Source organism: Rhinoraja longicauda, chromosome 5 (assembly GCF_053455715.1).
Source record: "Rhinoraja longicauda isolate Sanriku21f chromosome 5, sRhiLon1.1, whole genome shotgun sequence".
In the NCBI taxonomy this organism is placed as follows: Eukaryota; Metazoa; Chordata; class Chondrichthyes; order Rajiformes; family Arhynchobatidae; genus Rhinoraja; species Rhinoraja longicauda.
Window position 1 is genome coordinate 35,079,484 of NC_135957.1, and position 21,192 is coordinate 35,100,675.

Sequence of the window (21,192 nt, forward strand, 5' to 3'; positions counted from 1 at the left end):
GTGACTGCCGTAGTCGAAGCAGGTCGCCGAAAAAAGGGTGATTGGACCCCCCCCCCGACGACAATGTCTACGACAAGCTAGAATAACCTACCACCTAGTCGACGTCAAGCTACAGCAAGCTACCGAAAACCGGCAACCCAATCGTCGCAAGTGGAATGTCTACCTACGACCGCACCTACAACAACCTACCACCCCAGAGGCGACAACCTACGACAACCAAAGTCAACCTACGTCCACCCGCGACAAGCTATGACCCTGAAGACAACTGAAGACAATTCACGTTTTACCCACTTTCCCTATAAAAGGGGGTGTACGGTAGGGTTTCCAATCATTCTGCATCATGACTATTTGAAAATGATGCCATGAGAAACTACTCTGAAATACAATAACTTCATACATCAATTTTCCGTCAAAATGTCAAGAATTTCCTTTATTGATATACAAACAACATTTTTTAAAAGGTTGATAAGAACATACAACAGTGCATACAAAAATATTGTAATAAACTTCACTAAATTTCAATAAACCTCGAACTTCAAACTTTAAAATTCAAACTTTAAACAAAATACAAGGGCAAAAACATACAAAACCTAACATAATTTATGGACACACTACACTGATGGAGAGAAGGAATGGGTGACATTTCGGGTCGAGACCCTTCTTCAGACTGATGTCAGGGGGGCGGGACAAAGGAAGGATATAGGTGGAGACAGGAAGATAGAGGGAGATCTGGGAAGGAGGAGGGGAAGAGAGGGACAGAGGAACTATCTAAAGTTGGAGAAGTCGATGCTCATACCACTGGGCTGCAAGCTGCCCAGGCGAAATACGAGGTGCTGTTCCTCCAATTTCCGGTGAGCCTCACTATGGCACTGGAGGAGGCCCATGACAGAAAGGTCAGACTGGGAATGGGAGGGGGAGTTGAAGTGCTCGGCCACCGGGAGATCAGTTTGGCCAACGCGGACCGAGCGCAGGTGTTGAGCGAAGCGATCGCCGAGCCTGCGCTTGGTTTCGCCGATGTAAATAAGTTGACATCTGGAGCAGCGGATGCAGTAGATGAGGTTGGAGGAGGTGCAGGTGAACCTCTGTCTCACCTGGAAAGACTGTTTGGGTCCTTGGATGGAGTTGAGGGGGGAGGTAAAGGGACAGGTGTTGCATCTCGTGCGGTTGCAGGGGAAAGTGCCCGGGCATGGGGTGGTTTGGGTAGGAAGGAACGAGTGGACCAGGGAGTTACGGAGGGAACGGTCTTTGCGGAACGCAGAGAGGGGAGGGGATGGGAAGATATGGCCAGTGGTGGAATCCCGTTGTAGGTGACGGAAATGTTGGCGGATGATTTGTTGGATCCGCTGGCTGGTGGGGTGGAAGGTGAGAACGAGGGGGATTCTGTCCTTGTTGCGAGTGGGGGGAGGGGGAGCAAGAGCGGAGCTGCGGGATGTAGAAGAGACCCTAGTCCCTCTCTTCCCCTCCTCCTTCCCAGTTCTCCCTCTACCTGTCTCCACCTATATCCTTCCTTTGTCCCGCCCCACTGACATCAGTCTGAAGAAGGGTCTCGACCCGAAACGTCACCCATTCCTTCTCTCCTGAGATGCTGCCTGACCTGCTGAGTTACTCCAGCATTTTGTGAATAAATACCTTTGATTTGTACCAGCATCTGCAGTTATTTTCTTATATTACACTGATGGATGATTAGATCAAGTCCACACTTGGAATTCGCAGAAGTCAGCACCGGCGACCTTAATCAACCTTAATCACCTGGTGACATCCTGGCAACAACCTACTTCACCAGGCGACAACCTGGTGACAACCTACGACAGCGCCCATGTCAGGAGATGTCAAGTTATGCTCATTGGCATCAAACCAACAGTCGCCAAAAAATGTCAAGCCTTCACAAAATCCAGCGACAACCAGAAAAACGCTACGACCCTTTGGAGGCTACTCATGACCATGCCTGCGACACCCCGGTGACCTTGCGACAGCAGCCTAGTCGCCTGTAGTCGCCTAAAAAAAATTGCCTTAACTGTACCGCTGCCATATCTATTTAAGTCCACTACGCTTCCATTTCTTTGTTTAGACAAAAATCAACAAAAAAAAAAAGAGTTTGGTACTTAAGGACTGTAACCTTGGGAATGGTGCTGGAAGATGCAACCTTGCTCATTCATTTCAATGGCCACATGTTGCTATCTGGCTGCGTGTGTTCAAACATACAAGTTTGGGCTTGCTGAATGACAGATGGCATCGCATCTGTCACACACTCCAGTGGCAGGGCCTATTTTTGATGCAATCTCCCGATGTTACCCTTGGGGATTGCCTTCGCAAACCTCTACCAATCCTGAACCGGCCTAAGATCCAATACTTCACAGACTTCACTGCCAATTCCTGGCTTGCAGAGAAAAAAGGAAAATTTTCCTTAACATATTGCTATAAGTTTATGCTTTTAATTATTTGCATTTTAATGTACTTTTACTCGTCGAGAATTTGTAATTGTCATTTACTTTAAGTTTACAAACTTTTAAATGCCTCACCACATCAGACACAGCTATAACAATGCCCTGCAGCTTTTGCACAAACCACCACAGAATCAAAGATTACTAAATGTCACAAATGGGCCAGATACATGAAGGTGGTGGCCCCAGGCATGGAGCTGCATATTCCAATGTACACAGCAATACACATTATGAAACCTCCTATCAAGCAGAGGCATACTGGTTTGTTAGAAATCAGTTCTTTAACCTTTTGAAACAGAATTCAGTGTTTCCCCAATTCACACCAAAGTATCATCATACCAGTTATATCAGAAAACATTTTTGCTCAGTATTTTTTTAATCCTGTATAAACTAAATATAAATCTACAATATATTCACCTGATAATACTTCTTTGTTTAATACATTTCCATTAGTGCTTGTGTAATTCTGTGGCGACATTCATTTTAATTCAGAGCTTGTATTTGTACAATGAAGGAAACAGAAAAGGCTTCCTCAACACGAAAAGGGAAATATCTTCCATTAAATGCCAGATATGTTACAGGAAATATATTAAGAACAGAGAAAACAAGTTAACAATTCAATTGTTCTTTCTCTAAGAAACCGGGGACAGTTCAAGAATCCAGGGACAGTTCAAGAATCCAATAGGTCAGAGGCCAGGAAGGAGGGAGTCAGTGACAACATTGGACAAGGATAAAGCTAGATGAAGAGGATAGGGAACTGGGGTGTGGCCCATCGCGTCCTCGACATTGTTTTTTAAGGGCGCCTCCTGCAGTCAAAGGTGGCCGGGCGAGGAGAGAGACATCACGTCCAAGGAAAGTGATGGCTAGACGCCCGCAACAGCCTGGGACTTGCCTGGAATAGGTACTGGTCATAAGAACTAGAGTATGAACTTGGACAATGGCACCAAAATATGGCACCTCTTGAATGCAGGCTCCTTAGACTATATCTGTACAATTGTTAATCGGAAATTGGGGGTAATGGCAATACTCTATTGGACAGTTTGTAAGAAAAATTATTTCTCTGTGTGTTAGCACTTCACACGTGGCAATAAAAGCACCATTGATTGACCATTAGAATTTTACTGCAAATCCCTTCCCCCCACTCTGTTCTCCCCTTTTCCTCGCTCCTCTACATTAATTGCAGATGTGAAATACATCACAGAACATAATAATTATTCCTGCAATCTGAATATATATTTTGAGAATGCAAGCGATAGGGTTTTTAACCCAACTGAAAAAGTGCGATTGCAAATTAAACCCATTTGTGGCATGGCAGAATGGAAGGAATTGGCCAGTAGTTGAGGTTCTGCACTTTTGATGTTCATTACCTTGAAGAATGCTACCCTTCCAAAAGCAAGATTATGTTCTCAATCTTCAACAAGGATTCAACACTTGATTTTAGCTTCCAACTGAGTTTACTATTTTTTGATAGTTATCACTGTAAATATGAACTTATTTTCAAAAGACCTGAAAGGTAATGAATTGCCAAACTGACGGAGATCGATAAGGAATACAATAGTGAAAAACCTAAAAAGAGATTGCCCTTTTATAATGATTACCTTATAACAAGAATTACCTTATTACCTTATATAAGAGAATTACTTGAACATGTTGCAATATATATTATTGCTGTAAATACATCTTGTACTATGCAATTCTTAAAATCCTTATTATCTTCTCTTTTAAAGAAAATATATTTTCAGTAAATTAATAAAGTTCTACCTTAGATGTTGTTCCAACAAGTCAACTTGATCATGTAAAGCTTTAGTCACTTCTGTATCTTCACTGATGTAAAAACAAAATGAAAATAATAGAAAAATGCATTTAATATGCTGGGTTTGCTTTTTCACAAGTTTTACATTCAGTTTCTATTTTTGTGTCCTCAAATAGAATTTCAGTTGATAAAGCACCACAGAAGTTACTACGTCCCTTTTGGATCTCTCCTTTAATAAAAATTAAATTCCAATTACCGCAAAACTCTGATTAAAAAATAATCTGAAATGCAATATTTTGACACAAAGCCAGATCAGCCTTTTTTGATATATCAAAATAAAATATAACATTGAAAATTGCATTATGCCTTCGATTTGTTCAAGATGTCCTTCACATCCCAAACATATTCAGAATCAGAATCAGAATAACCTTTATCGTCATCCAAAAAAACAAGTCTTTTGGACGAGATTTCGTCACCCACAGTATATATCAGTCCACTGTAAAATATAAGGCATTCCATAATCCAACCAAAAGTTAGATCACTAGAACCGAACAAAGCAATTGATGTAACAGATCAATCTGTTACATCAATTGAAACTCTATTTGAGAATATAGTAACATTAGAAATTATGAGTATAAATTTAAACATTCTCATCATAAATTAGAGTCACTACATTTATTACTCAGACACAATTAGTGCATGCCATACAAAAGTATTATGAGGAAACCCGGAGATAATTTTGCTTTCAAATATCTCTAGTTAATAAGTTTGTTAATGCAGAACAATTGTACACTGTCTAACAAACTTACAACACTTACAATCACTGCACTTAAGATTGAATTATAAACAGTTATTGTAGTACCAGGAAGTGTGAGATTCTGTTTAAAATCACTGAATGAGTGACACTTAACATTAATGAAGTCAGTAATTGTGCTATGCAAAAAGTCGCACTATATGCACCATCCCATGTCTTTGTCACTATTTTGTAGTTTTAAATCTTCAACATTTTAAGTGCTGGGTTAATATTATTATACTTAGAGATGTTGCAAACTTCAGCTCAACATTTCTGTCCTTTTACCTTTTGTTACTCTCTCTTTTGATTCTCGCTGAGGCCCATTTTGAATTATAACCATCTCACCACTTCGTATGCCAAGGAATTCTGACCCATGAATAGATTGACTTACGGACAAGTCTACAGAACCATTTGCATTTGTAAATTCGGGATTCCTCTAAGCACAAATTGATGCCGATTTTCTGCAATTAACATTATTGGCTTACAAAAATTTTAAGATGCAGCCTTGGCTTTTTTTTAATATAAAGTTCACAAACTTTCTCTGTCATACAAAGTTTCCATTTAAGAAGCTTAGAGAATGATACTGCATCAGTTTGCCTACTAAGAAACAGATTCGAGATCCAGTTCCGATTGTTTTCTTTTGCTGTATTAGCAAAGTGCTGGAGGAACTTAGCGGGCCACACCATATCTGCGGAGGGAGATGATCGGGCACCATTTCAATTTTGGACCTTTACAGTCTGAAGTGCTCTGATCCAAAACATTGTCCGGCCATCTGCCTCAACAGATGCTGCTTGGCTCACCGAGTTCCTCCAGCAGCTTTTTTTTTTGCTTAAGATTTCACCATCTGCAGTCTCTTTTGAAGCCAATTTCAACGTTCCAACAAGATGTCCAACAGAAACAAATGATTGAAAAATTAAAATACATAACAAGGACATTCCTGTGAAAACAGATTATCTAGGACACATCATGCAGCTTTGATTAATGGGACAACAGCGTGCATCCATTTGTGACTCTAAGTAAATCAAGGTCTGGTTAATCTCATTCTCAGGATGACATGTTCACTGCCAAGAATGTGGGAACCACCCTGAATGCAGAATGAATTAAATGATCACACTACTTTATGCTATCAACCGTGGTGCTTGTGGTGGTATTAGCATATGCCAGAAAACCATATGAAATCAACATAATCAACTGGGCAAAAGCTAAATTTGTATCATATTCCACCTTGAAATATTTTATTTGTGCAAAAATTTTAAAGGCATCAAACTGAAGATTATATACTAATTTTTTTAATTGAATTTTTAAAAGTAAATTCAAATATGTAGAACAAACAATGGGACTCTTAGTGATGAACACATTGAAAAATGCACTTCAAAACAAAACACAAATAAAGTCCTGGCAGTTTTAGGTTGGATTGCTATCCATTACAATACATTCAGGAGCTTGCCTTGAAAAAAGGAAGTGGAGTTAGTTAATTGAGAATTTTAACAGAGATTTTATGGAAATACACACAGCAGGAAAATGGAGGAGCAATAAAAATATTACAAAACACCAGCCTATGAATTCTCACAACTTTTGTGCCAGAGATCACCATTAGGGCACACTTTAGATGGCATTCAAAGTATGCAAGATTTTTGTAGATTAATGCACTCAAATTTAAAATGAAAATCATGTTAGCCAAACGAAAAGAGTTCAATATGCATCAGTAATACAGAATTAACAGCACAGAAATTGATCATTAAGCCCAGCATTCCAGTGTTTATTCTGCAAACGTTTGTAATTTACAGCAAAACTGATAGCCTGGTGCCTGATTGTCTGGAAAGAGCGATAGTCTGGTGTCAAACCTGCAAGAGAGCAAGTGCGATTAATGGGATTCCAAAGTGCAGGCAGGGTGCACGGCCAGAGTTGGGGGACGAGAGTGGAGGTAGGGCTGGAGGGCTGGGGTGCCAAGGTTTCAGAGTGCAGCACAGGCCAGAAGTGACACCAGAACTGCAAAAAGGGTCTGAAAGATGGATTGGTTTGTGACCAGGAGCTTGTGTCTTTCCCTCATCTTTTAAACATAAGTTCACTGAAAAATGGAATATACTATTGTGCAACATGAGAAAATATTTGCTTGGGTATTATGAGTTAACATGTAATAATCCAGAACATCTGTTAACCCAGCACTATAAAACATCAAGGGTGCCAGAATTTGGGAGTTTCACTGTATCTACATCAACGATTATATTTCATCCTTGTATATTCATTATGTTTTCTTTGGAAATATGTCTCTGCACGCCATATCAGCTGCTCCGAAAGGATTACAGGAATGAAGATTACTTCTGCATTCCTACTGCTGCCTACAACCCACACCTCTCCCAAATAGGAAGGAATTGGAAGGTCTCATGGACTTCAAACACAAGTAAATGAAAAGCATCTGGGGAACTGAGGTACAGGTAGAAAGTGTAATGACGATCATTTACTTTGAAATATATTCATATTTTCAGAGCATAATTCATAATGAATCTTCAGAAACAAAATTCGTAACATGTAATTTGTCGTTGCTTTTATCACACTTACCCAAAACCCCTCTGTGGCAAACATTCAAGTATATCATAACAAAGAGCTAGCTGGTCATCTCGGTCACAATTGTAGAGACATTTGAGGGCTACTGCCATCAACTGCTGTTGATCGGGAATAATTTTCTGCTGACACTAAAGAGGAATATCAAGGAAGGAATAAGTCAATGAAAATAAATGACTGAGAAAATGCATATAAATCATCAAATTAAATTTAAAATCTCAATTTCAAAACTGGCATGAAAATACATACACAAGAACTACCAGCCCCCATAGATGAACAAACAAAAGGGACTGCATTTTGAAAAGTATTAAAATAATGTCCATCTGCTAACTTGAATGCAAGTCCACTGAAAGCAACCCTTATATCTGCTGCATCAATAAGTCAGTCGCAATCATTAAATTTGAACAAATTTAATTGCAAATTTGTTGTATGACAGCATAAAATGTTATTAATGCTCTTTACCTGCTAATTGAAACCCCATCAGAAATGAATGATGATATAGGGCGGCACGGTAGCGCAGCGGTAGAGTTGCTGCTTTACAGCGAATGCAGCGCCGGAGACTCAGGTTCGATCTTGACTACGGGTACTGCACTGTAAGGAGTTTGTACGTTCTCCCCGTGACCTGCGTGGGTTTTCTCCGAGATCTTCGGTTTCCTCCCACACTCCAAAGACGTACAGGTATGTAGGTTAATTGGCTGGGTATATGTAAAAATTGTCCCTAGTGGGTGTAGGATAGTGTTAATGTACGGGGATCACTGGGCGGCACGGACTTGGTGGGCCGAAAAAAAGGCCTGTTTCCGGCTGTATATATATGATATGATATGATATGATAAGTATTAGCAATGTGGAAGAAGAATTTGTCATAAATGTCAAAGAAAAGCATTGGCCAGTCCCATTTCATTAAACCCGTGTGATTGACGCAACAGTTTTACACAACCTCATATTTGAATTATAGTAGAAACTTGGGAGCTGGCTGCTTAATTATTTATTTGGTAAGCCAAGTCTTAAAGTTTTGCCTTAATTAAGTATCACGATCACCAATGAAAAGATAGAAAGGGTACAAACATACATCAGGCTTAGATTGCTGAAATATCTTCAAAGGATATTTTAAGTCTTCCTGTGCTTCTGTTACTACATATTCTTTGAGCAATTCATCTGCCAGTCCTGTGTTTTTACTCTCACAACGGTGCAGGAAGGGAACCACCCATTGGAACACATTCTTTATATACATTTCTTTTGAGGACTGCCAAAATAAAACAGAAAAATATATTAATTACACATTATCAACACATATATTGAAATCCTTTGCTGGGGAGAAAGAAGAATTGTATCTCAATCCTCAACTAAATCAGAAACTTTTTAATGTTATTTTTATTCATTGTGTGAAATCATAAAGCTCTTAGCTTGGAACATCCAGACATTGTATTTGATATGGGTTTTGTTTTTATCATGGTGATAATTGAGGAGAAATCTACAAAAAAGTCACAATCAAATTTATCTTGCACATAATACTCAAGATGGAATTAGTGGAGACTTGCAATAAATGTGCCATCTGTTCTCCAGGCACAGCAAGTGATGGGAGGACCAAAGAGTTATTGTTTTTAAACACAAATTGCTTTGATATATTAAATTATCATAATATTACATCAAAAATACAATTACTAAAATACAATGCTTATCATTTAAGGCCGAATTTACATTTGTATACCGTACATTGATCAGTAATTGCCTCAGTTTATCAATGTCTTTCATCTGTTGCATCTCCTTCAATGAAAGAGTTGGGTCAGCCCCTGCTTCATATACAAGTGTTTCCAGAGTGACCAGATCATCACAGAGAGCCTCTAATCCCGGGATATTTCTTTCCTTGCCAAGTCGTATTAGAGATAAGGCACAATCCACCTAAAGGGAAATGAAGAAAGTTGTTAAACAGATCAAAAGTTTTTGTCAATGATTGTTCGTGAAGAATACAATTTTTAAACTTTCAGTCTCATCAAGTCCTGTCCACATTCTCTAGCACCCACTATCCTATGTTCCCCTCCATTAAAACATTAATTTTATCGCAATGTCTACCATCTACAAATCTACCATCTTAAAAATCAATGAGACCACCACCACAGGTAGTGTGTTATGGTGGATTACAACTAGAAACTTGTTCATCAACAACTCATTTTTGACCACTTAAACTGATTACTCAGAACTTTGCAAAATAACATAGGTTACATAAAGATTTCACAACAAAAAAAAGCTGTTGAGCAGTAATGAAGAATTCCAATGAACAAAATTAAAGCAGGAATATACATTATAGTGTAATATTGTCCTTATTACAAAATTAATCTGTTCAGGCATTTGCCTTATCTCTTTGCAAAAGCTAAACAGTTACAGATCATTTTATTTAAAGTTACAATTATTCATTGCTTCCTCTTTCTCTTAAAATTTATGCGAACTTGCTGCACATTTCATATAATCATTGTTGGAGTTTAGTTCATCATGTTATCAGATTGCTTTCAAATAGGTAGCACAAATTGAGATTTGGTGCCACCACACGTTCACTTGAAGCATCACAGTTTTTACTGACCATGAAAGTTAATTGGTTGAAAAAACATCAGATGCAACTGAAAAGAATTAGAGCAATTAACTCTGCATTATTGTTATTGGTGGCACTATGGCAGGCCTGTACATCCAATTTTAGGAACTGAGGGCTCTGCGTGCCTTTGATGCAAACAAAGCTGTGCCCTGTTCACTGGCATGCAAGTGACACTGGATATCAATAATCTTCAAAAGCAGCTATGCCTCATTGCTCTTTCATAACATAAAGTGAAGGTCATCTACCAAGGAAATAGGAAAGTTCCTCACTTGGAAGCTTGATCTTCATCTGTGATTATAATTAAATTTTGTACCATCACAAAGATGAAACTGATGGAATGACAGAGCATATAACTATTTCCTAAAGTTTTATGAATAGCACCATTTCTCATATTTCTGCTTCAATTTGTAAACTCTTCTAAGCTTTTTCTTACTATTTTATAACTTTGTTTCACACCTTACTTGCTTGCTGTTCATAACCCTGATCATTACTTTGGAAATCTCACTTCCATTAATATACAATTTTATTTTCGTATTAAAGTGATTAAACATGCAGAACAATTTTTCCCCCTCCACTCACCTGCCGAGAGTAACTCTCAATCTCTTCTGCACGTTCTTGATACCACTGAGCGAGAGTCTCAATAGAGGGGGTAGCAGTTCTATATTTTAACATGCCAGGCTGCTCTTCGTAAAGAAACTCGGCTGCATCTTGCGGACTACAATCGGTCATCATTCTGCAGGAAAAGAACAAGCACTGAATATCAACAGATTGGAACGGTAATCTCATGTGCATAACCATATTAGAATAATGGTGAAAGGGAACATTCATTTATCACCAAAGCAAACTAGTCATGGTGAAATACCATTGATGGATATACCATATCGAGGCTATAATTTTTTTTGTTACAACTAAATATACAACACCAGGATACTGGGCCCAATGTGAGGAAATAAGAATGCATTGCTCCTTGGGCCAAGATCAGACTTGATATTTTCAGTAACTTAAAACTTGAAATTTGCAAGATGCTGCTGGTATGTGGCAACTCCTTGCGTGTTGTCCCAAAAGAGAATCTATTATCCTCTACCATTGTTCCACTCTTCTACTTGTGTATGATTGTGTCATACATATCATAGTATGATTTAACTGTACAGCATAAAAACCAAAACTTTTCATTGTACCTCGGTACACATGACAAAAACTAAACCCTACCTTAAGTTAAAACAGGATTAAATTGGATTGCAAATAAATTATGGTGAGATGAATTAAAGCTTTAACATTGTTTTACAATACTATTAGGATTTATACAAACCTAACTATTAGGATTTATACAAACATCACAAGGCATTATAAAACAAATTAAATTGTGTAGAGATATGTTTTTAGATAGGTTATCAAAAGCTTGGATAATCGGCAGGATGATTTATCTCTTAATGGGAGAAAGACAATTAGGTAGAGTGCAGCAAGTTATTGAAAGGGTATCCAAGGACATGAAATCCTTGCAGTCATGGGACAGCCACCAATGGTGGAGTTAAAATTAAAGAACCTTATGGGAGATAAATTAGAGCAGCACTGGGTTGCTGAAGGGTTGGACAACTGAGGAATTTAATGATACAGATACAAACGAAATACTGCCAAATAATAGTCAACCAGACCTAGAAAGATATTAATTTCCTTGAACCATACGATCAAGTTTACACAAACATGTCATGAAGTATGTGTATAACAAAAAAACAATCCAAATTGACAATATTGGCAGAGATTAGATAACGTAATATACACAGGGGATAGGAAATAAAAAAGAATATTTAAAGGAAAGTTTCCAAAATTCAAATATAAAAACACTGAATCTTTTATAGTGTGCTACCTGTCCATCTATCCATCATGCAGTAAAAGTTGTAATATGGTGTTGACATTCCACTAGTATTGTGCTCATGGGTAACACAGTCAGGACAAAGTTATCCTTTGCTCTTTTACAAGAATTTCAACCATTTCAAACCAGCCTAAGAGTTTAAATGAATTGTTAACTTGGGGGGATGGGGGGGGAGGGTCACGTGCCAGGGCACAACTCTCCTCCTTAGACTTCCTCTTCACCCCACTAATCCCATCGTGCTCTTCTTCCAACAGTTGGTACTAAAATTAATGTGATTGAATGTTGTAGGGAGAGCACAATGAGTGGCCAATTAAACATTAAGCCTAATACAATGCCATGTCTATGGCTTGAGATACAGAAGACTCCATACGTCGGGATCCGGAGCAACTATAAGTTAGAGGAACTCGGCAGGTTAAATCTCCGCATCATGACTTTGGAGAGGGAAGTTGACTAGTTTAACACTATGGAGCGAGAGAATAGAGAGAGAAGAGCCCAAAGATGATTGGTGGGCTGAGGCAAGGTGAAAAATAATGTGAGATGGAGCCGGGTTGGGGAGCAAGTCAGGTAGAGTTGGGAGAGAGAGGGAGGCAAGTGAACTCCCCAAGAGAGGAAGAAAACGTCTTCAAAGTCGCCATGCCTCGCATGGTCCACCAATCACCAATTGATCCCTTTCTCATTTCTACACCCTCTCCATTATTCTGGCTACCTTCCCTCTCCACTCTTAGACAGGATGCAGGGTCTCAATTCAAAAAAGTTGTTCAATTCCTTTCCCTTCAAATATTGTTTAGTGCACTGAGTTTCTCTAGCATATTGTTTGTGCTCTAATTTCTAACTCTACAAGTGCATGTTGACTGAAAATCTTTAGTCATTCAGAGCAGTAATCAACAATATGTCAAAGAACTTTCCAGAAAATGCCAGACATTTTCTCAGAAATGTGGCCCTTTAAACATACATCAGGACTTTAATTTACTAGATTTGTGGTTCCTGTATTGCCAATTAGGATAAATTCAGACCAGTTTACAAACCTCCACTTTGTCATCAACATATTGCTGCCATGTACATTTTTTCCTTATAAAATATTAAAGGTAGTCACTAACATTGGTCTGACTAACTATCCTTTCTTCACGATGAATCAATCAGACGGTCCATTTACCTCCTTTGGTCTCATGGATCATTTTAACTATCCATTTGCTCCAAACTTTCTTCCACTTTGTGATCCATAACTTTTTAGCACATTTGAAGCAATTTATGCTAAATTTCCTAACACAACAGAGAGATTAATAGAATTAAATAATAAACTGCATTATTTTTACCTTAAATTTGGTTCTTCACACCAATCTGGATCTTGATGTCTTTGTTCATTCACAGGCAATGCCACCAAGTCACGACAATTATCAACAAATCTGTCAAGAAAATTTGAACTAATTTAAACAAAGTGTTCCATTATTTCAGCAATGAGATTGCACGAATTACAATTTAAAATTAAAATGTAAGCATCGCTCATTTTCAGGTTATGTTACTTTCCACTTTTAATTTACGTTGTTCAAGAACAGATATACGCAGTTTCCAAAATATAATGCATCTAACAATAAACTAGGTGACATTTTAAGAATACATTTTAAACATTTGCAATTCCACCAATGTGATGGTCCAGGACAGGTCTCCACTCAGAATGTCATCTGTCCACTTCCCTCCATAAATGTTGTCTGACCACCAAATTCCTCCAGCAGTTTGCTGTTTGCAAATACCAATTATATTATACCAACATTTATACCAAGCAGGGTGTGACTGACCTGCCTATCAAGGTGTCATACAGATAACACAAAGCTCATCAGAGAGAAAATCTTCCAGTGGCACGAGTCTTGCTGACACAAAGCAAGCTGGCTGGTGTCAATGATCCCAACCCGAGGACATTACTGTAGGAGTTCCTCAGGGCAGTGCTCCAGGCCCAACCATCTTCATCTGTTTAACAAATAATCTTGCTTGCATCTTAAGAGCAGAAATGGCAACGTTTGCTCATCTCAAATGTTCAATACCAGACAAAACTCAGCAAATAATGCAGTCCATGCCTGCGTGCAGTAACAGTGGATAACATTCAGGAAAGGAACGCTAAGTGACAACTAACACTTGTGCCACAAAAGTGCCTTGTAATGATCATCTAATCACTCACAAGACATTTAATGACATTACCATTGCTGAGTAACTCATCAATCATGCTGAGGGTCACTATTGACTATACATTTAACAGGACAAGCCACATAAATATTGCAGTAGACACAAAATGCTGGAGTAACTCAGCAGGTCAGGCACGATCTCTGGAGAAAAGGAATGGGCGACGTTTCAGGTCGGAACCTTTCTTCAGACAGTGGTGACCGGAGCAGTTTGGAGGCTAGGTTTCCTTAAGTGATCCTCCCCGACTCAATCCACACTTCACGCAGCCTTTAAAAAGCAGTCAACACAATCATGGACTGCTCACACTCTGGTCATTCCTTTTTCCATTGGGCAGAAGATAAAAACTTGAAAGCATCTACAACAGATTCAGGAATGGCTGCTTCCCTCCTGTTATCAGACTCTTGAATGCACTTCTCATTAACCAAGGATATATTCCCAATCTATCTTGTGCTGATCCTTGCACGTTAAAAAAAATCTGAATTCCCCTGTAGCTGTAAAACTAAGCTCTGCACTGGTTTCCTTTTTTTTTGGACCACCTGATAAACTCGTGTATAGATGATTTATCTAGAAAGTACATAAAATAAACATTTTCACTTTATCTTGGTACATGACATTAACAATCCAATAGCAATATCCCATCAATCACTAAAGATTCATATTCTCCACTACCACATACAAAATAAATTTATGTTAATTGTCCAGGTTAGTCTTAAAGAAGCTCTCAAAGCCATGCTCTGGACCACCAATGAAAAAGGTAACAAGTGCCATGGGAACACCACGAGCAGCAGTTTTCCCTCCAAGTCATGCCCCATCCCAACTTGGAAATGTATCGCCCGGCCTTCACCAACACCACGTGCCAAATCTTGGAATTCCCTGTCCAATGGATTGCAAGAAAACCTTAGCCAGAAGGACCACAATGATTCAAGAAGCCTGTTCACCAACATCTTCTCAAAGGCAAATACTGGCCTTGCAGACCACACCAAGCCTGTCAAAAAGATATTAATTGTATTGTCTGGAGAGGCCACAATATGCCCATGCTTGGACAGCAAGCATGCATAAGAGAAACATTTGAAAGGTGCATTTTCGTGCTGAAGGAAGTTTGTACAAGTATAAATTAGTTACTGCAGTGAGCAAATATAAGAAGCTGAAAAATATAATTTTCTTCCACTTGCAGCTATGTAAACCAAAGTAGAATATTTAAGGGTGGGGGTTAGGGCACGCATTAAACAAATAGACGAGGAGCAATGGCAGAATTTGAAAGGGCGATTCATTCCTTCCGTAACAGTTCTACAAAATCATGTTGCATTCAGCAAAGTAATATTTGGTGCAGTTTCAATTACAAATTAGAGATTAAGGTATTTGCCATGTTTGCAAGTACTCGCAAGAAAAAAAACAGCTTTCAATTTCCAGGCCAACAGAAACATTGGCAATTTTAGTACTTTTGAACAGACCTTGCGAAGAGAGTGTAATTAATTTAATGCATTAACTACAGACTAATTGATGCTCTGTGAGGAATAGTAGTTTGTGAAATTACCTCTAATTATATTGATGACAATAAGTCATTGCAAGTGTTCTAAAGGCATTTTCAATAACACAATGAGTCACAAAAAATAATTTAAAAAAAATAAAATCAGCTATATAAACCATTTTACTAGGAGGAGGAAATGAAATGCATCAGTGATTTCACTCACCTCTAAAGACTCAATCAAAAATGTTGATACATTGCCAAAGTTTCATCAGAAAATAATAGAATAATAATGTCCAAACTTAGCACAATAGATATACTGGGACAGCTTATAAAAAGATGGTTATAGATCAATGTGCATTACATTTTTGGTAATATTATTTCTTCAGACATGACTACAAATGATATATTTCAACATTAACAAATATCAATTTTGTTTTAAATGCAATTATTTCGATTAGTTGGAGTTGCTCTGATTTTAGATTCCATTCCAATTGAAACCTAATATTTAGCAGGTATAAAAAGTCTGAACATATGAATCAATCAAATGGATTTTAAACTAATGATGACTGTCAGTACAAATCACGATTTCAAAAAGTCCGAAACATTATGGTTCAAGGCATTGTATATTCAACATGTGCAACACTAACATAATTTTTTTATTAAATGGCAATAAATACAATGCTCTTTGCATTATTGAATGATCCACATAACATTGAACGACAATTTTCAGAGATTCAGTTACAAAGCAATACGTTTACGAGCAAAGGTTTCCATTTCATTAATTAAATCTTGTTTATAAGACTGGTATCAAAATACATTTTTCCAGATGTATTTTCAGAATTTCTGGCCAAAGGTAAACAAAATTGTCATATCTATTTTAGAACAATAAAAATAAGAAAATTGGCAGATTTTCTTTAACTTTCCTCTCTTGCCACTCACTGGGTTGGCCTTGCCCACCAGAGGAAATACTACCATAGTACAATGCTGTATTTGAAGTTTTCATCATGAACAGAACATCAAGGGTGGTGGATTCAGCTGGGTCCATCATGGGCCCGTCCCCCTCCTCCCCCTTTGAAGCCTTCTACATAAGTTTTCATCATGAACAGAACATCAAGGGTGGTGGATTCAGCTGGGTCCATCACGGGCACAGCCCCCCTCCTCCCCCTTTGAAGCCTTCTACATAAGGCGCTGCTTCAAGAATAAGGCATCTATCATTAAGGATCATGGTCTCTTCTCATCAATAACATCAGGTAGAAGGTACAGGTGTTTGAAGTCTCACCACCACCGTTCAGGAACGGATACATCCCTACAAATCCCACAAGGCCTACAAAACCCTATTCCCACCTTGACAATATAATGAGTCCACCTCTACTTCCATTGACTAATTTTTTTATCCAATTGTGTTTTTGCACTAAAGTCTTGTTTGTTTTGCACAATTTTCTTTCTTTAAAAAGGTGTAATTTATGTATAATTTAAGTAGAATTTGTTTTGTGCATTTGGAAGTCTAAATGTTCGTGAAGTTGCTGCAAACAAGATGTTATAATGTACCTGTACCTCGTACTTGCATATATGGCAAACCTGAAATGACTTGGCCCACTAGTTGTGGGAAAGCATAGCTGTCCCACCATCCATAGCTAATGGATGCTCTTTTTTCTGCTTACCAGACACTTATTCTAGTCCAGTTTTTCAGGTTAGTTCCTCATTTTTATGAATGTCTGGAGCCGCTTCCGGTGTGCCCTCTGCATTCATCACAGATCCCTTGCTTTGACACTAATGACGTAGTGAGGGATGTGTCTGGTGATAAGGATACCGTTCATTGTGGTGTACATTCCTGCTGCAGATGGTCCACAGTAGCTGTTTGCCGCTGTCACATCAGTGCAGAATCTATTCCATATAGTGCCACATAATATAGAGAATACCCTCATTGTCGCAACTGCTCCATTGAAATGATTGGGGTAAGTTTTTTTTAATCTGTATTTGTTCCCATAAATGCTGGATCCCATAAAGTGGATTAAATTAGAATAGCAACCTCACTTTGTGAGTATTTAAATTATTTTCAAAAATTACTTTGGGGTGATTCTTTCCTTCATAATCTGAAAATCTTCAATGCTGCACTAAACCTCAAAATACTAATTTCTAAATTATCCTTTAAGAGCCGTGGATGCCAAGAAACTACTGGTAGATCTTAAAGTAATCCTATTAAGATTTTACAGCATAATATCCATTTAAGTGATTAATACCAAATTGATTTCCTTATTATATGTTTCACAATTATGCATCTGTCAAAACTATATCAATCTTCTGAAAGCAGTATTAGCAACCCCATAGCGATCATCTGATTGGACAAAGCTACATCGAAAGCAATAAGCTGCATTTTTTCACATTATTTACCAAGAACCTTCCAGTGATAATTGACCAGCAATTCAATTAGTGTAGGTTATCTTCATGTGATAGTGCAAGATGTATCACAGGACTGTCTTACTTCACCAAAGGGTGGCCTTTGGCATTTCTCTGGTTAGAAAAAACCCTTTTTAAAAACTTGTATTTTTCTTTTTGATGGGTTTACAGCATTCAATTTCAAAACAACCGGGTTATTTTAAAGTGCTGGAGTAACTCAGCAGGTCAGGCAGCTTCTCTGGAGAACATGGATATGTGATGTTTTGGATCGGACCCATTCTTCAGACTGGTTGCAGGAGGGAGAGGGGAAGGGATATTGGTGGAAGGGGATGGGAGAGAAGGGGAAAGAGGGGCTGGATTATGCAAGAAATGGATGCCAATCCAGTTGGGCCATAGGGAAGAGGAGAGGGTGAGGAGAGTGTCAGTGCGTTTATTGGTTACATACCTAAAATTTGAGAATTTTGATGCCTGTTCAAAAAGCAGCTGGGTACCAAATCATTTTTACCCAATTGTTACAATTTTTTTCTCTTTGGCAAAGTTCAGGGAGAACAATTTTCATTACCACAGCATCTCAAAGATGTACAGCAAAAAAAAACTTGAAACACTTTAACCTAAAAAAAAAAAATCAACTTTTCCTTTACAAATTAATTTCAGAAAATTTCCAAAGATTCAAATAACTGATAAAATTATTAGAATTAAAGATAAAATTAGATTGTTAATTTGTTAAAAATAATCCCAATGCGATTTATTTGGTATCACAAGCCTTTCATAAACTTGTTCTGATTAACATTACTATTTCCATCTCCACCGATGCTTTCTAGCTTGTAGAGTATTTCCAGAATTACATTTGCTTTTCAGCTTCTGAACTTTTTTTTGTTGCTTTTTGATGAATTGCCTTCTATTTTAACAGTCTGTCACAAACTATTTCATAAATCATAGAGGTGATCCTAATGAATAGGATAGCTATATGCTATAGACTGCATAAAACCACCCAATATACTAAATCCTCAAGGCACCAAGGCAAGTAGTACAGGCAATTTCTTTGTTTCAGGTAGGGGTTTTTAAAGTTTGCTTTGCATAATATTCCTGTTTAATTTTGATTATGTATTGTGAAGTTAAAAATGACTTCCACATTTGAGCCAAGCTTCACAATTTTCAGTGATTTAGATTTATTTTCTAAGTATGATTACTTTAATAATAAAACAATTTTAAAAAATCACAATGCACCCCTTTTCTTAATAAAAGACACTTATCACTTCTTCTAGTTTGGAATCTTTAGCACAAAAGGAACAAAATAATTTTTGGTCATTTTAAATCAATCTGCTTTGAAGATCAATTTCAACTTAAACTTCAAAATAACTCATAAAAAAACGAGGTAGGTTTAACAAGATAAATACAGCACAAAACTCTGGTATTATATTTAATTCTTCATATGTTTAAATTAATGTTTTAGTTTTATTTGTCTACTGTGTGTCATGTTGTTACTTGCGAGTAAAGAACCAAGGCAAATTCCTTTTATGTATACATACTTGGCTAAAAAAAAAAAAAATCAATTCAATTCAAAGGAATAAATCTGCTTCATGTACTTTTGGATATCCTACCTAGCTTCTGGCAGAAGGAAGCAGTATTCATGAGGTGTTGTTGATTCAGGAAAGTTTGAAAGAATGGCCAGCCGGTGAGGTAGCAGATCTGTACCGTGGTAAGTAAACAGAATCTCCAAAGCCTGGACATTGCTCTCCTATTTTAAAAAGGAAGAAATCACATTTATCAACACTATTGAAACAACCCACCAAATCATTCTACTTTGATTGACTTATTTACTACTCGAAAAATATTAATGCACAACCAATTTTACCATTATTTTTTAATACAATAATACATCTGAAAATAAAGGTACTGAGGAGGTTCATTAATAAGTGAGCTCGGTATCTCAATAAACACAAGGAATCATGGGATTTGTCAAAGGTCATTTGGGATTTTTAAAAAGCAAACGCTGTATAAACTGTGTATAAATTGTTAACTATTCTATTAAGGAATTGATCTAGAATTCTGTCAACTCAATAGCTTGCTATCTTGTTCTGCTGTTCACACACTACTTACACAGTCCCAGTTCTAGATCAGTTCATTAATCTGCAATTATGAGATATTTAAAAAGTTAAAGAATTTATTATTTTCATTTAATCCTTAATGAATGAATGAATTAATTAATTAATACGTTTATTGGCCAAGTACATACACATACAAGGAATGTGCCTTGGTGCTCCGCTTGCAAGTAACAACACGAACATACAGTAAACAATTAAGGATAAAGCATTAAACATTAAAACATTAAGAATACAACATTACAGTTTAAACATGTGAGTGATATAAACCAGAGCAAAAAAAGACTACAGACTTTTGGTTATTGAGCAGAGCTACGACTCACGGAAAAAAAACAGTTTTTATGTCTGGCTGTGGCGGCTTTGACAGTCTAGAGTCGCCTTCCAGAGGGAAGTGCTTCAAAGAGTTTGTGGTCAGGGTGAGAGGGGTCAGAGATGATCTTGTCCGCTCGCTTCCTGCCCCTTGCAGTGTACAGTTCGTTAATGGGGGGAAGGTTGCAGCCAACAATCTTCTCAGCTGATTGAACGATTCGTTGCAACCTCCGGATATCGTGCTTGGTGGCTGAGCCAAACCAGACCATGATGGAGAAGGTGGACAGACTCTACGATGGCAGTATAGAATTGGACCATCATTGCCTGTGGCAAATTATGTTTCCTCCGCTGCCGCAGGAAGTACATCCTCTGTTGGGCCTTTTTTACTGTAGCCCGCCATTTAAGGTCCTTGGAGATGATGGTTCCAAGGAACTTAAATGACTCCACAGATGTGACGGTGGTGTTGTTGATGGTGAGTGGGGGGAGGGGAGGAAGAGCTCTCCTAAAGTCTACAAACAGTTCCACTGTCTTAAGAGCATTGAGCTCAAGGTTGTTACGAAGGCACCAGGACGCCAGCTGTGACACTTCCCCACTGTAGGCAGATTCCTCCACATCCTGGATCAGACCAGTCAGGGTTGTGTCATCCGCAAACTTGAGAAGCTTGACAGAGGAGTCTGTGGAGGTGCAGTCGTTGGTGTAGAGGGAGTGAAGGAGAGGGGAGAGTACGCAGCCTTGCGGTAC

General features: G+C 38.1%; 1 protein-coding gene across 1 annotated transcript in view; it reads right to left on the minus strand.

Annotated features, from left to right (window-relative positions):
- Positions 1-21,192, minus strand: part of nbas (NBAS subunit of NRZ tethering complex) — a 191,864-nt gene that overhangs the window by 125,267 nt on the left and 45,405 nt on the right. The window contains exons 21-27 of the mRNA XM_078399277.1: positions 19,642-19,778; positions 13,317-13,406; positions 10,713-10,866; positions 9,263-9,448; positions 8,619-8,792; positions 7,547-7,680; positions 4,203-4,265 (exon numbers count right to left, since the gene is read on the minus strand). Of these exons, the coding sequence (XP_078255403.1) occupies positions 4,203-4,265; positions 7,547-7,680; positions 8,619-8,792; positions 9,263-9,448; positions 10,713-10,866; positions 13,317-13,406; positions 19,642-19,778 (938 nt within the window). The remainder of the gene's footprint in view (positions 1-4,202; positions 4,266-7,546; positions 7,681-8,618; positions 8,793-9,262; positions 9,449-10,712; positions 10,867-13,316; positions 13,407-19,641; positions 19,779-21,192) is intronic.